Raw genomic sequence first — 11,874 nt, 5'->3', positions numbered from 1 at the left:
AAAGGATCTCATTAAAGGTACCTAAAGATGTATTATTGAGGCTAAAAACTGAAAAGTACCGTTTACTGCCCCCTCTCCTGGTTTACGTTAACGTTTAAGCTTTTATTTATTTTATTTTATTTATAAAAAAAAAAAAAAAGTTAAAGTATCAATTGTACTGACACAAGTGACACGTCAAATCCGACTGACCGGTTTTAATAAAGATATTAAAATAAGGTTGCATAAATGATGCGTTGATTTGACGCTATAGCTGCGCTTCATGAACTCCTGCTCCCTCTGTCTCCATTTTGTGCCAGCTCACTTCTGTGCGGTAATAAAACTACAGACTTAAGACAGAAAATAATTTTCCTTGTGGTTGTAAGTTAAATAAGTTGCTTCAAAAATAGCCTTCGGTTTTATTTTTTTAGAAACCGAAAGCGGTGCTTTTTGCGCCCTTGTAATTCTAACTCTGGATCTTGGCCATCGGTGAAGGAAACTCGTTAGCATCAACTCCGACTGAGACGGGGGGAAAATGGAGGAGCAGTTCATCGAAGATCCGGTTATGAAGATGGAGGAAGACGGAGAAGCGAGTGTGGAAGGACAGATACAGGCAGTCAGTGATGGGGGTCCAGGAGAAAGCGAGGGATCGAAGATTGATGCGAGTAAAAACGAGGAAGATGAAGGGTAAATGGAAACACTACGAAGAATCGCTAATGGTTAGCTATACACCTAGTCAAAACGAGTAAAATAGCTGATTTGGATAAATATGTTAGTGCTTTTGGACATCAGAATGATTTCGTATCTATTTCAGCGTTCTTTGCATACATTTGTTCACCATATTACTAACAGCAGTCTAATGTTACTAGGTGTATTTGCAAGGTTGCTAAGCTTTCATTTCGACCGAAATGATGACGTTTCTAGCTAGCCTAGCTACCGGTAAAGCGAAGCCGGCTAGTTGGTTAACTCGGATTAGTTTTTATTAATTATATAACCAGTATGAACTAGTTGACACCTGTTGTTTTGAGGGGATTTATTGGTTTGTTTTTGACAAAAATAAAGCGGACACTTCCATTGTTAGCCATAACCAACCTAAATGGGGGGAAAATGTTGAATGAAAACCGCAAGGCCTTAGCTATAGAGCTAACCTTTTGATAATAGTTCGGTTTTCACACACTGTTGTGGCAACAAGATATTACAAGATAACATTTAGACCTTTTTGTATAGTTGTTTAAAATACAGATTGCTACCATAATTTCACATCACATAAATACAACAAGTTAGCTGCTAATAAAGTAGCTAGCACGCCCCTGCGCCCAGGTTTTTGTAGCTGGTTATAAATAAGCGCGTGATTAACTTACATAAAATACTTCTCAAATTCTCACACGCACAATTTCACTTTTGATCAAATAACGGAAGGAGGAATTTCTGTCCCTTTCTCTTTGTTCTGTATTTCTAGATATAATGTCAGTGGTGTTATGCAAACTATGGACACAGGCATTTTTCAGGCAATACTAGTCGCCTAAACATGTTTTCCCAAAGCATTATTTATTTTCACAAAGCATTATATGAATGCAGGTAAAGGAGAATAACATCCTCAGGATGTCACGTAGGCCTTTTGTTGTTGTTGTTTCTTTAAAACTTATTTAACCCGCACCCTTTTGTCCAACAGGAAAATGTTTGTTGGAGGCCTGAGCTGGGACACAACGAAGAAGGACCTAAAAGATTACTTTGCCAAGTTTGGGGAGGTTGTAGACTGCACTTTAAAGCTGGATCCTATGACTGGTCGATCCAGAGGCTTTGGCTTCGTGCTGTTTAAAGAGGCTGAAAGTGTGGAAAAGGTAGTGATCTTAAGTAGCGTCTTTTTCTGTTCAGCTCTTGGAGAGACACCGCATTGCAGACCCATAATATATAAGGAATAAAACACAGTGGAAGGTGCTGTTATATGGAAAAATAATAAACGATGCAGAGCAGAGGGTTGTTACCACCCCAAAGTTGGCAAAATGTTTTATTCCTCTTATGCCACAGCAGTTTCCAAATATTATAATTTTTGAAATTATTAATGAACACATACTTTGCAGCAGTTTATAGTTACATCTAATGTTGTGGAATATCCACCAGATAATTACTTCCTGTTATCAGTTACATTATAACAGCTATAAACAGTCATTCCTTCACCAGCGTCTCTTTGTTTTCTGTTGCTTGAAGTTAATAAACCACAAAACACAGTTGTCCTAAAGACTTCTTATGGTGGAAAACTTACTAAATATTACAGAAAGCACTGACGCCAGAGACTCATTCAGTAAATGTTCTGTAAACATTTCCTTACAGAACATGTCACCATATCAACAATTAGATGTTATTCTTTGTTAAATAACGACACATTTTTAAATCCATTTATTATTTGCCTTAGATAATGTACAGCCACAGCACACAAGACCCTCTGAAGGAGTTTTTACTATAGAAATGATAACGTATTAACTGTTTAAATGAGTGCAAACGTGTGACGCTGCAGTGTTGTGGCATTTCCAGTATTTCAGGAGTTTTACACTTCCAATCCTAAGCACTTCCTATTATTTCAGTTATATTTACATACTGTTCTTATTTGCAGTAGAACATCTTTTCTCTTTACATAATATATTCACTCACCAAGTAGTAATGATGCTATGTCATCTATTGGTTGCAGGTTATTCAACAAAAAGAACACAAACTTAATGGAAAAGTGATTGACCCAAAAAAAGCAAAAGCCATGAAGTCCAAGGAACCTGTGAAGAAGATCTTTGTTGGTGGCATTTCACCAGACACTCCTGAAGAGAAGATCAGAGAGTATTTCCATGCTTTTGGAGAGGTGTGTAAAAAAATCTTCAAATGCCTATAGATTTTTATTCCGTTGTGAACAAATGGTTTGGTCTCTTCAACATGAATTACATATTTAATGAATTTTACATTAAGTAAACATAGTTAACTTGATGTTGTAATTATATTTACTCTAAAACTGATTGCATTGATTGGTGTTTCTGTTGTAAGGTGGAGTCTATTGAGTTGCCAATGGAAAACAAAACAAATAAAAGGCGAGGATTCTGTTTCATCACCTTCAAAGAGGAGGAACAAGTGAAGAAAATCATGGAAAAAAAGTACCATAATATTGGCCTAAGCAAGGTATAGCATAATGACGCTTGGCATTACATTGATATGTACTGCATATACATATTTGTATCATTATATAATTTATAGTTTTTTGATTACCCAGAGGATTTCCCTAACCTTAATGACTTTGGAATATCCTTGCATTTATTGCGATTGTTAAAAAACTTTTATAAAAATGACCTTTAATCAGGTCAAGAAGTGTTATAAAGCCTTTAATGCAAATGTTAATGCTTGTATGCACTTGCTTTTAAACAGTGTGAAGTCAAAGTGGCCATGTCAAAGGAGCAGTACCAGCAGCAGCAGTGGGGTGGAAGAGGTGGCTTCTCCTCTCGAGGTCGTGGGAGAGGAGGTGAGTGCTGTCTATGTAGATGCAATTTTATTAGTCTCTCCTGGCACACTGAACTAACAGTACACTCACATTACTGAATTAGACATCGGCATCTGAAATTTTACACCTGTTCATTCTCAATAAGTATTTAAAAAAGTGAGTTGTGAGAACCTGATTGGGGTGAATAACCTTGAAAAAAATTTACCAGCTTCAGCCTTGTAGAACTGACTAGTCTTGACTTGGGGGGCAAAGATTTGCAAATGAGTCTGCTTAGTTAGTTTCAGATGTCATTCCTCCAAATAAACCTGGCACAAAAAGCTATTTAGAGCACTATGTAGAATCTGTGTAATGTAATGTATGATTTGTCGTACTGTAAAGTTAATAATAAAAGAAATGCTGTCTGGCAGAAGGCTTCCCACACGATGTCTGTGTTCATGGCAAATTACAAGCAAGAAAAATTCATACTGTATAGTGAATGATTAAAAAACACATCTGCTGTGATTCCCGTCTATTTTGCTAGGTAACAGAAATAAAATCAATATAAATTTAAAATTAACTTTCATGATTAAAATGTTTGCTTGTAAACCTCATATCAAGCAGTGAGTTTAAGGTTCAGGGAGCATTTTGAGGTATTTGCACCACATGCAGTGTACCCTAAAATTTCACCTACAACTGCATTACACCCAACCGTTTAACTGCAATTCTTAACATAACAATAGTTGTTTTCATTATTGTTTGAAGTATCTGTTCATCTTGTCTGCGATGTGATGACATTTTGTGACTCTCCATTTCCAGGGCCTAATCAAAATTGGAACCAGGGGTACGGAAACTACTGGAATCAAGGATATGGAAATTATGGAAACTATGGCTACAACAATCAAGGCTATGGTGGATACGGGGGCTATGATTACTCGGGTTACAACTACTACGGATATGGTGACTACAGCAGTATGTAATGCTGTTTGTGAAAACGCTGCAAAAACTCTAAGAAAATAATGTATGAAAGATTTTTTGATACTGATATAATGACAACTGTACACTAAATTACCTAAGCTTTAAGCATAGCTGTTTAGATCATTCGTGTTTTTGTTTTTGTCTGTCTTTGCTTTAACCTAAGATATAATGTAGATATTTATTGTATGAGATGTGGTGCTATGTGGAATGGGAAAGGGATGTCTTGCCTTCACAACTCATTTGTCACAAGTGCCTTGAGAGCCTTCAACAAGAGTTTAAAATGTACATCTGTAGGTCAGTTGAGAAATGACCACCAGCCAATGGCCACTTTTAGAAGAAAATAAACTATTTTAAAAAATTCATCCAGTTTACTCCAAAGATTTTTTGTCTCCTCCAATATTTGCAGAAATGTTTTATTTGAAATACAGTGTAACGTAAGTATCTAATGCAATTAACATATTTAATTACAAGTTATTTTCTAAATAATTGGCTAATTTAAACTGGATTAATAAAGTGCAATTCAGATGGTGTGTTGGTATGTGGATCTACATCATATATATTCTGAAACAGAATGTTTTAAATTTTGGATGTAAGCTATTATCATCCTGCCTTGTTCATATACATTTAATAGCCACTGTTTTCTTCCTCCTATGTTCTCTGCTCAACCTGCAGACCAGCAGAGTGGTTACGGCAAATCTCCAAGGCGAGGTGGCCATCAAAACAGTTACAAGCCATACTAGCATACTACAAGCATAAGCTCCAAAACATACATACAGGTATGCAGTTGCATTACTTAACCCAAGCCATCCTTAGCCATTAACTTATGCTACATTAACCATCATATGTAATGTATTTTGTTAATTTTTGTTTTTCTTTAAAGTTTTTCACAGCACCCTGGAGTGCTTTACTGTAGTGGTTAACATAGAGACTTCAGCCTTTTGGCAATAATGTAACAGCTGGCTTTTGGCTGTTTCTTGCCTTTTTGTAACAGTAAAAAAGTTAACAGGTACAGTACTGCTAAATGGGTACGAGAAAATAAGGATTTGCAACGAAAACACACAAAAGAAGAATGTTGTCTCCTAACTCTGACCTTGTTTGTACCTGCCAGCGGGGACTTCCTTGCAGGCCATGAGCTGACTTCCCGATTCTCTCAGGCCCGCTCAATGCGGACAGGGTACGAGAGGCGTACGCTCTCGAATGCTCCCATTTGGTATGGTCTTCCAACATCCTGTATATGAATTAAAAAAAAAACAAACAAACCCAGAAAACACATAACGGATACACCAAGCGTTAATCCTTGCTTTTTTTACATTCTGTTTTAAATTCATGGCATTTGTTTTATGTAATACAATATATTTCTGTAATTTCGTAATGTCATTTTTTACAGGTAATGGTTAAATACGACAGCACTGAAAAAAATAACTGTTTACTTTTCAAAGGATACAGCCTTCTCTGGATTTTCCAGTGTTAATATATGCACTTTTTTTAATCTTACCTGTAATGCTTGCTTTTCTTTATTTATAGCTCGTGTAGCAGTAATAGCCAGTAGTCCATGAGCTAAAACCTGGTTTGTACTTGGACACCACTACGTTGGAGAATTGCTTAATTTTCATATTTGTATTGTGTGTTTTAATGACAGCGGTGGAAGAAGTTTGTTAATTTCATCTAACAAATTCTCTTTTTTTAATCTTTTCAAACCTCATAAATTTGCATGAAATGTTATTATTATTATTATTATTGTGAATTTTCAAATAATTAAAGGCTTCATATTTGTGTCTGGGCTTAAATTAATTACTTTAGTTTAATGTATTTTGAGGATTTTATGGAATTTTTAACAAGTATTTCTAGATTATTGCATTTTCGTGTAAATTAGTAGATTTTTTTTCTCGAGAAATGAGATGCTCTTTTTGTTTATGTAAATATTAATTAAATATTTTTATTTTCTGTCTTTCAGGTGGAGATATTTTGGAACGTAACATCTGAAGCAAACATCTTTGAGTCAAGGCAGATGTTTATTAAGGAGTATTAATGACAAAGTTCTTCAATTTAACTACAGCTACTGGCTGTGGACAGTATGCTTTGTCTTTATGAGCTGCCTGATGAAGGTGGATATTCTGATTAACATTTAACTTGCCCTCAGACTCAGTATAACATGCTTACTCCAGTCAAAAATAATATCTTTTATTTTGAGTTAATATGCAAGTTTATGTTAGTAGAGTTTGTTAGTCCATTATTTGCAAGCATTGTGTTCCTAGGTCAGTAGTTCATTTCTAAATTTCTATAGTATTTATTAGTTAAAATTGATGAGTAGAAGTGCCAGTAAGTTGTTTTGTTTTTTTTTAGGCTTAGGAGTGTTTTGCTACGAAATCATTTAAATCATTTAGTGGTACTATGAATGAAATAAAATGTATCAGTTCTGAAATCAATGCATGCCACAGAGTCTCTCTTTATTATAAGCAGTCTGTTCTGTACAGTGTTCAGTATTTACATGCTAATCAGCATATCATGTGAAAGAATAAGTATGGTTGTACATTTTCATTTGGTCTAGGATGTTCAGTGTAAGATACAGAAAGGAAAACCTTCATAATTAATGGAATACTATGAAATACAAGACAATACCATTACAATGCACAAAACAAAGGTCGGAACATAAATAGAATACATGGAGTTCAAAACACTAAACACAATCATAAACATACTTCCTTCTCCACCTTTACCCTACACAGAAATGTACATATTTGTCATAATAACTACAACCACTATACGGTTTCAAATGTTTAGAGGACACTGGAATTAAACTGGTGTTATTCAGTCTTGTAAAAACAAAAAATGAAATGTTTATTGATAATCTCAAGATAATGAACCCTTGCCACCTCAGTGGTTCAGTGTACTATTTATCTGATAATATAAATTTTTACACAGTAAACTTTATGCATTATATTTACATGACATTTCATTTAATGTGTTATCTCCCAAAGTAGTTATCAGACAAAAACAGCATAAATATAGGTCATAGTCTATTTTCCACTTAATTACATTTGATATGAAAACAATAAAGAAGTGCCCATATTATGTGGGAATGACTCCAGTTGCCAGAAGAATGATGAGCAAAACAATTATGAACACAATCACTCCGATTATAATCATCATTTTAATGTTTTTCCACCAGTACTTTCTGGAAACCTTTGCAGAAGTCCTTTGAAATGAGTCGGCCTGGTTGAGAGTTAACGAAAACAAATGATGTAAATTAAGATTATGGAGTAATTGAGTTATGTGGTAATACTTAGTAATGTAATTGAGATTTTATAAAGAGTAATTAAAGGCACATTATTTATGTCTTGCTATATAGTCTGGATCAATTAATAAATTAAAAAGACTAATTAATAACTTACAGTGGCCTGCAGATCATGTGTTTTCCCGATTAGGTCATCCAGTCTCTCTTCCCTCTCCAACACTTTGTTTATGTTGTCTTTGAGTATAACTTTGACATCATTTACCTGGTCCTGCACTTGATTAAGCTTACTGGAGCCTTGGGGTTGTGTATCATGTTCAGCCTATAGAGAGTATCCAAAGAATATAAAGCCTGCGATAGGTAATCTCAAAGTGAAGTTTCAGTTAATCATCACTTAATGCTAAAATACAGCATTGCAATGGGACAAATATCACATTAGACAATACATATGTATTATTTATATCTTTTACCATCAGTTAGTATTAGTGCTCAACTTGTCTTTTATGCATTGCTAATCATTAGCAGACAATTTAACATTAATTCACACAGCAATAATTAAACATAATACGCCTCAAAACTCATTGCAAAATGTTGTTTTTGCAATCTGTGGCATTCCTTTGCTGACATCTTGCCGACATTTGCCTTCACTTCCCTCCTGAGCGGACCATGAACTTCCTCTATTTGTTAAATGAGTGATGAAATAGATTTTCGTGTACTTTACAGCTTTTTATATTTCCAGTGTAACTTCATTTTGTAACCTTTTTTGTCTTCATACTTCATACTTTATTTTTGGTACACTTCTGCTGTTATTGTATATTGTACTCTCTATCCTTAAGGACTTAAAAAGAGCTAACAGGTTGGTTCTAACCTTAAGCAAATAAGTGCACAATCACAAGGCAAACAGAATAAGGAAACAGTTTCACTTACCATTTTCGTACTTCTCAGATGCCACCTATAACGTTCTGTACGTGAAAGATCTTAACACCACCAACTTTTCTTTTAAAACAAACTCTCTAACATTGATTAACAGATACAGGATATAGTTTGTATACCAGGCTGTTGCGAGCTACAACACAAGCCTGAGCAAGCAGACAGGAAGGCTTCAGACCTCATTTGCACACAAGGCCACCCCTCCCAGTCTGCGTGTACATTAACAACTGCTGGATATCTGCGGACTGCCTACTGGCCTCAAGTCAGCCAATCATTCAGCCAAGGCCTAGCATATGCTAGGTCAAATACCTGATGAAGCATACGTATTTACTATACTCATATGACTGGGCAAAGGGCACTGTCCTTATCAGAGGACTATTAACAAAGGCAATAAAGAGGTGGAAAGTAATAAAAGAACATGGTCTTCCAATCTGCCACTTGTCAAGGACTATTAAATTTGAGAATGTGGTGCAACACTGCAACATAATTTAATCAATCACTCAACATTTATGTCTATAGCACATTTAAAAACAACACAAGTTGTTCAAAGTGCTTTACACTCCCACAATTACAAAACACCAAAACACACATACAATAAAACACACAAAACTCATCACTATTCAATCTCCATGCATCTAAGGACAATTACAGAGTGGAGATGCATTTTCAACATAGATTTAAAACATTCACTTGAGTCACAGGATCTAATATGTAGGAGGAGGCTATTTCAGAGGAGTGGCACTACCACTGAGAAAGCACAAACTCCTTTAGTTTTCAATTGAGATTTTGGAACATTTAAAAGCATACTCTGAGACGATCTTACAGGTCTGGCAACACTATGATGCTGTAACAGGCTAGAAATATATTCTGTTGCAAGTCCGTGTAAACCTTTCAAAACCATTATCAAGACCTTGTATTGCACTCTAAAATCAACAGGAAGCCAGTGTAGAGAAGCCAGCACTGGAGAGATACTGGAGCATTTAATTGTGCCATTCAACAGTCTGGCCACTGCATTTTGCACCAACTGCATCCGTGAAAGCATATTCTTAGACAACCCCAGATATAAAAAATTACACTAAACCAGTCTGGATGAAATAAAAGCATGAATCACAATTTCCATATTATTGAAAGAAAACACTCTTTTCAATTTGGCAATGCCCCTCAATTGAAAGAAACTACCTTTTGCCATGGCATTTATTTTAAGCAGGGTTCCTCACCTGCGTTCCTCACATTGGAGGCTAAAGGGTCAAGATGTAGAGAAAGCTGTTTGGCTAACTTTGATGGACCAAAAAAACACCAATTCAGATTTTGACTCATTAAGCTGCAGGAAACTGGATGCCATCCACACATTCATTTCATCTAAACAATTAAGCAAAGATGTAAGTTTGGAGTTATCATTACATTTCAGAGGTAGATATAACTGGGTATCATCTGCATAATAATGATATTCCACATTGTGTTTTGACAGATTAATCCCAAAGGGAGCATATACAAAGAAAACAGCACAGGGCCAAGTCAAAAACCTTGAGGAATCCCAGATGAGATAAGCCAAGAGGAGGAAATAGAGCTCCCTAATTCCACAGCAAAGGTTCTCCCATATAAATAGGATGAGAACAACTTGCTTGAGGGCAAACCCCTTGATAGCCCCTTGATAGCCCCCCCCCCCCCCTTCACTGACTCAGACGGTTAAGAAGACTCCAAAAAGAACTAAAATAACAGAATCTGTTCCCACAGTCTACTGACAACAAAAAATATTTTATTTCATTTTTATTTAAATCATTATTTTCGCTAAAAAAAGGAAATTTTGAGATCGTCTATAATTATTTAACTCTGATGGGTCCAAATTTGGTTTGGATCCTTTCAGCAGTAAATAAAATAATTTCTTATTGGCAGTCAAACATGGTCATGTTAAGCATGGTCACAAAAAGTCTATCTTTAAATTATTAAATATTTACAGTGCCCTCCACTAATATTGCCACCCTTGGTAAATATGAGCAAAGAAGGCTGTGAAAAATTGTTTAACCTTTTGAGCTTTTGTTTTAAAAAATTCACAAAAATACTCTGCTCTCATGGATATCAAACAACTGCAAACACAACAGAGGTTTGTAAAAAAATATATATATCTTTGTTAAATATAGGTGTGCAACAATTATTGGCACCCTTTCAGTTAATACTTTGTGCCTCCCTTTGGAAAGATAACAGCTCTGAGTCTTCTCCTATAATGCTTGATGAGGTTGGAAAATACATGGCAAGGGATCTGAGACCATTCCTCCATACAGAATCCTTCAAATTTTGAGGTCCATGCTGGTGGATTCTCCTCTTCAGTTCACCCTATAGGTTTGCTATGGGTTTCATGTCAGGGGACTGGGATGGCCATGGCAGGACCTTGATTTTGCTGGAAGATCCAACCACGGCCCATTTGAAGCTTTCTAGCAGAAGCAGTCAGGTTTTAATTTAATATCTGTTGATATTTTATAGAGTCCATGATGCCATGTATCCTAACAAAATAGTAGAAAAACAGCCCCAAAACGTTAAAGAGCCACCACCATATTTAACCGTGGGCATGAGGTACTTTTCCATATGTCTACCTCTCTGTGTGTGCCAAAACCACCTCTGGTGTTTATTGCCAAAAAGCTCTATTTTGGTTTCATCTGACCATAGAACCCGATCCCATTTGAAGTTCCAGTAGTGTCTGGCAAATTGAAGACGCTTTAGTTTGTTTTTAGATGAGAGTAGAGCCTTTTTTCTTGAAACCCTTCCAAACAAATTGTGGTGATGTAGGTGACGTTGGATTATAGTTTTGGAGACTTTCTGACCCCAAGATACAAATAATTTCTGCAATTCTCCAACTGTGATACTTGGAGTTTTTTTGGCCACTTGAACCATCCTCTTTGCAGTGTGTTGAGACAATACAGACACACGTCCTCTTCCAGGCTGATTCATAACATTTCCAGTTGACTGGAACTTCTTATTTATTGCCCTGATGGTTGAAATGGGCATTTTCAATGCTTGTGCTATTTTCTTATAACCACTTCCCATTTTGTGAAGCTCAACAACCTTTTGCCACACATCACAGCTATATTCCTTGATCTTACCCATTGTTATGAGTGACTAAGGGAATTTGGCCTATGTGTTACCTCATATTTATACCCCTGTGAAACAGGATAGTCATGGTTGAACAATTTCCTGTTCCTAGTCACCCAGATGTACTAAAAAAATATCAATGGAAATATACTTCAAATATACTTTTCTCATATGAATTCATAGGGGTGCCAATAAATGTGGCACACCTATATTTAACAAAGAT

The 11,874-nt window shown here is 35.8% G+C and overlaps 2 protein-coding genes across 11 annotated transcripts; one reads left to right on the top strand and one right to left on the bottom strand.

The window, feature by feature from the left end:
* The first annotated feature begins 220 nt into the window (after positions 1-220).
* On the top strand, positions 221-6,831 carry hnrnpd (heterogeneous nuclear ribonucleoprotein D). Of its 10 annotated transcripts, XR_006983890.2 has the most exons (9): positions 244-663; positions 1,649-1,817; positions 2,663-2,824; positions 3,004-3,135; positions 3,379-3,472; positions 4,247-4,399; positions 5,078-5,181; positions 5,514-5,615; positions 6,360-6,831. XR_006983890.2 is itself a non-coding variant. In XM_017488842.3 (8 exons), exons 2-8 carry the CDS (start codon positions 512-514, stop codon positions 5,143-5,145), a joined length of 930 nt encoding a protein of 309 aa, XP_017344331.1. In that variant the 5' UTR covers positions 221-310; positions 408-511; the 3' UTR covers positions 5,146-6,831. The 10 variants fall into 10 exon arrangements, 8 of the variants coding, with proteins under 8 accessions (XP_017344331.1, XP_047017047.1, XP_047017046.1 ...); XM_017488842.3 differs by having other exon boundaries at positions 221-310; positions 408-663; positions 5,078-6,831; XR_001814989.2 differs by having other exon boundaries at positions 5,078-5,615.
* Positions 6,828-8,777, bottom strand: si:ch73-234b20.5 (uncharacterized protein LOC449923 homolog). The gene is made up of 3 exons (XM_017488855.3): positions 8,565-8,777; positions 7,798-7,959; positions 6,828-7,618 (listed from the first exon to the last, which is right to left on the bottom strand). Exons 1-3 carry the CDS (start codon positions 8,565-8,567, stop codon positions 7,475-7,477), a joined length of 309 nt encoding a protein of 102 aa, XP_017344344.1. The 5' UTR covers positions 8,568-8,777; the 3' UTR covers positions 6,828-7,474.
* Between the last annotated feature and the right edge of the window lie 3,097 nt (positions 8,778-11,874).

This window comes from Ictalurus punctatus, chromosome 16, assembly GCF_001660625.3.
Source record: "Ictalurus punctatus breed USDA103 chromosome 16, Coco_2.0, whole genome shotgun sequence".
NCBI classification, from domain to species: domain Eukaryota; kingdom Metazoa; phylum Chordata; class Actinopteri; order Siluriformes; family Ictaluridae; genus Ictalurus; species Ictalurus punctatus.
Note: the sequence above shows the minus strand (reverse complement) of the source record. Positions and strands in the feature narration are given on the sequence as shown.

Bases quoted from the DNA above. Each gene is read 5' to 3' on its own strand.
- si:ch73-234b20.5 (XM_017488855.3), bottom strand. The intron at 7,619-7,797 runs GTAAGTTATTAA...ACTCTCAACCAG, and splicing joins CACATGATCTGCAGGCCACT to GCCGACTCATTTCAAAGGAC.
- hnrnpd (XM_017488842.3), top strand. From the start codon at position 512: ATGGAGGAGCAGTTCATCGAAGATCCGGTTATGAAGATGGAGGAAGAC. The intron at 664-1,648 runs GTAAATGGAAAC...TTTGTCCAACAG, and splicing joins AAAAACGAGGAAGATGAAGG to GAAAATGTTTGTTGGAGGCC. The intron at 3,473-4,246 runs GTGAGTGCTGTC...CTCCATTTCCAG, and splicing joins TCGAGGTCGTGGGAGAGGAG to GGCCTAATCAAAATTGGAAC.